Genomic DNA, 3,121 nt, shown 5'->3' on the forward strand with positions numbered 1-3,121 from the left:
TTGCTTGCTTGCTTTGGGAGTTTGTCTGCCTACTCTTTGGCAGACATTATCCGTTCCTTAGTTTAGTTGCCTCCTGGGTTGCTGGACCTAAGCTAGTCTGGCCACATCATCTGGTTGATGTTGACGTGTTGTCCAGGTCCGATGGGACCTTTACACCCTCTCTGTCAAATATTGAATAGTTCATTGGAAATGTTCTGCAAATAATTTTTCCTTCCTTATCTACCATTGTGCTTCTCTCTAATCTGAATGTTTGATGCTTAAGTGAAAGATTGCTTTCTTAGCCTTGAGCTTTTTTCACGAATTTGAAATATATGAATGACAGATTTGTCTGGCGGAAGAAGATAGAGCATGATATTACTCAAGGCTTGCCTCTTGACGAGTTTTCTGTAAAAGCTGAGAAGAAGAGGCAGAGGGAAAGAATGGTACCTGTTCCATGCTAGTTTTGTATTATGTTTTTTCGTTGTATCATGACCTTATAGTAATATAATATGGTAATATGAAACATGCTATTTAAATAATGTGAGTCATCTTCCTCTTTTTCATGCTCTCCATTGCTATCTTTCTTGTGGCCTTTCTAGATTTTTCATGAATGGAGAATGTGTCAGGCTATAATGATATAATTCATATACATGTAAAATGGAGCAATGACTTCTGCCTTGATCTAGATTCTAAAGGGAACATGGAAAGTTAAAAATTGACAAGAAATTCTTTCAGCTATGAGAGAATTGCATTAGAGTCAAGGTTTACTTCTATGCCTGTCGAAGATGTCAATGAGCTGTCAAGTATACATCAGCGCAAGCATAGTACAGAACATCATGATAACCTTTTTTCTTAATTCTTCTTCCCATGTTAAACCGTACATTGTAATCTAGTCATCAATAAGTAATGATACTTTATTGTATCATTCTTTTTTGGGAGGTATTTTCTCCCCTCTTTTCCTTTTTATCGTGATGGGTCATTGTGGTCGTGATCACATGAGTTTTACACTTGGATTTTGTGAAGAGGTTAACTTGTTGTGGAACTTCCTTCTGGGTCCTTACATCAACTTATGCTCTTTTTTCTCCAAGTTAAGATTGTTTCTGGGTCTTAATGGTCTAAACATCTATCTTTTTTAACTGAAAAGTGTAAGGATAATTTATTTAGTGATTTTATACTCTTCGTAATTGCATGCCTCAATGCCTCATAGAATTTTGATTTACTTCATGCAATCTTAAATACCGGTTTACCCCCCTTGATAACATTGTATTGTGGTCTAGGTGCATTCTCCGGTTAGAATATATTTATTTATACTTTTTTATTGATCGTAGGCCGAGGTTGAGAAAGTGAAAAAGAGAAGGGAGGAAAGAGCTCTTGAGAAAGCACGACACGAGGAAGAGATGGTAGGATTTGATTGCATCTTTCGACAAAACACGTTTTTCTTGTTATCTCCGGTGGAATGTTTGTTTTTGCTGTATTGTTGCAGATTTTTTCATTTATCTCCATTACTCATACACCAAATTTCAAACCCAAATGACCTTCAAATTGCAGGCATTGTTAGCAAGAGAACGTGCTCGGGCAGAATTCCAAGACTGGGAGAAGAAAGAAGAAGAGGTGGAGTGTTTGCTGCTTTCAGTGTTCTGTTACTTTTGTTAGTTTTTTTATGTACTATTTGAGAAACCGTGCTCTATTAATTTTCCAAAATTTACTTTCTGCTGACATGCTAACATGTTATTTACAGTTCCATTTTGATCAAAGCAAAGTTAGGTCAGAGATCCGGTTACGTGAAGGGCGTACTAAGCCGATTGATGTACTCATTAAACATCTTGATCCTTCACATGAATTTGATATAGAAATAAATGAACCATACATGGTCTTCAAGGTAAACATTTCCTGAGTTACTCAACTTTTTTTTCCCCGTCTTAGTTCCTTTTTCGTGCTATATAATTAAGAGGAGAACACTAAGAAAGCTTGTGAACATCTGTCTCGTAAATATGAGCCTGATAATTATGAAGGTTCAAAAAAGTCAGAACATTAAGATCCTAGTATGTTTGTGTTAGTGCACCTGTGAGTCTCTTGGATTTCTATATCGAGTAAAAAGAAGGTAAATTAAAAGGAAAACAACTGTACTTTTCAAGTATCTCCTTCATTTATTATGGTTTGAAGCTTCATGCAATCACTGTCTATCACTATCGTTTCTTGTATTCTCTTGTCACCATATTGACATTTGACCATGATTTGCTGTATCAGGGTTTGAATGTAAATGAAATGGAGGAGCTTCATGAGGACATAAAGATGCACCTTGATTTGGACAGTGAAACTTCGACTCGTGTACAGTACTGGGAGGTATTATCTCCTCTATTTACATGTGCAGTATGATATTGTCTTGGAAGATCTTACTTCTTTATACTTGTATATAACATCTTTTCGTCGCAATTTACTTTTTTGCTTATTTCTTGATTTACTCAATACGTCTCCTATATTGTATTCAATCTTGCAATACTGCTTAATAAAGCTTAAAACTTTGACGAACATATGGACAACTCAAATTTTTGACAATATGAACTGTTAGTTCTGGTATTTCATAGCAGTGAGAATTGATATTAGTTCTGCTTCAACATAGTTACTTTGCTTATACGTATTCTTTGTTTGTCCTTCAGCAATTCCTTGCAATTAGCTAGAAATGCAATTCATCATGGTATGGAAAGAACCTAAAAAACATTTGGAGGTTTCACAAGGGTCTGGGTCTTTTGAGAGTCATATCTGCCTGCTTGCAAACTTGAAAACATTACACGATGCAGAATTGCAGGTTGTACAGCGAGATACTGTGTGAGGGTCAATCATATTTCATATTTTGATCTTCGTTGTACAATGTTTAGCCCCTGTTTGGTAGAAATTAATTTTTCAGCTACAAATTTCATCAATTTTTATCAAAATCTGCTAAAAATCTTATTTTAATGTCCACCAAACAGAGGCTTAATATATTTTAGGTTACAGATGGTTGACCTGTCCTATCATTTATTTGATCCCCTTCTTTGTATGTATAACTCGTCTCATTCTTACTTAGTCACCTACAAAATGAAATACTGGGCTTCCATATTTCACTATTGTTTGTATGCTGAAATTTTCTAGATACTCTGACTTT

At 35.4% G+C, this 3,121-nt stretch overlaps 1 protein-coding gene across 1 annotated transcript; it reads left to right on the plus strand.

Moving 5' to 3' along the window:
* The first annotated feature begins 288 nt into the window (after positions 1-288).
* On the plus strand, positions 289-2,379 carry LOC111374125 (cactin-like). The gene is made up of 5 exons (XM_022996752.1): positions 289-422; positions 1,308-1,379; positions 1,528-1,590; positions 1,718-1,858; positions 2,227-2,379. The coding sequence occupies exons 1-5, from the start codon at positions 312-314 to the stop codon at positions 2,353-2,355; spliced, it is 516 nt and encodes a 171-aa protein (XP_022852520.1). The 5' UTR covers positions 289-311; the 3' UTR covers positions 2,356-2,379.
* The last annotated feature ends 742 nt before the right edge of the window (positions 2,380-3,121 follow it).

This window comes from Olea europaea, unplaced genomic scaffold, assembly GCF_002742605.1.
Source record: "Olea europaea var. sylvestris unplaced genomic scaffold, O_europaea_v1 scaffold12042, whole genome shotgun sequence".
Classification (NCBI taxonomy): Eukaryota; Viridiplantae; Streptophyta; class Magnoliopsida; order Lamiales; family Oleaceae; genus Olea; species Olea europaea.

Excerpts from the sequence above, each read along its gene's own strand:
- LOC111374125 (XM_022996752.1), top strand. The coding sequence starts at position 312 with ATGAATGACAGATTTGTCTGGCGGAAGAAGATAGAGCATGATATTACT. Across the intron at positions 423-1,307 it reads AGAGGCAGAGGGAAAGAATG|GCCGAGGTTGAGAAAGTGAA; the intron begins GTACCTGTTCCA and ends TATTGATCGTAG. Across the intron at positions 1,859-2,226 it reads AACCATACATGGTCTTCAAG|GGTTTGAATGTAAATGAAAT; the intron begins GTAAACATTTCC and ends TTGCTGTATCAG.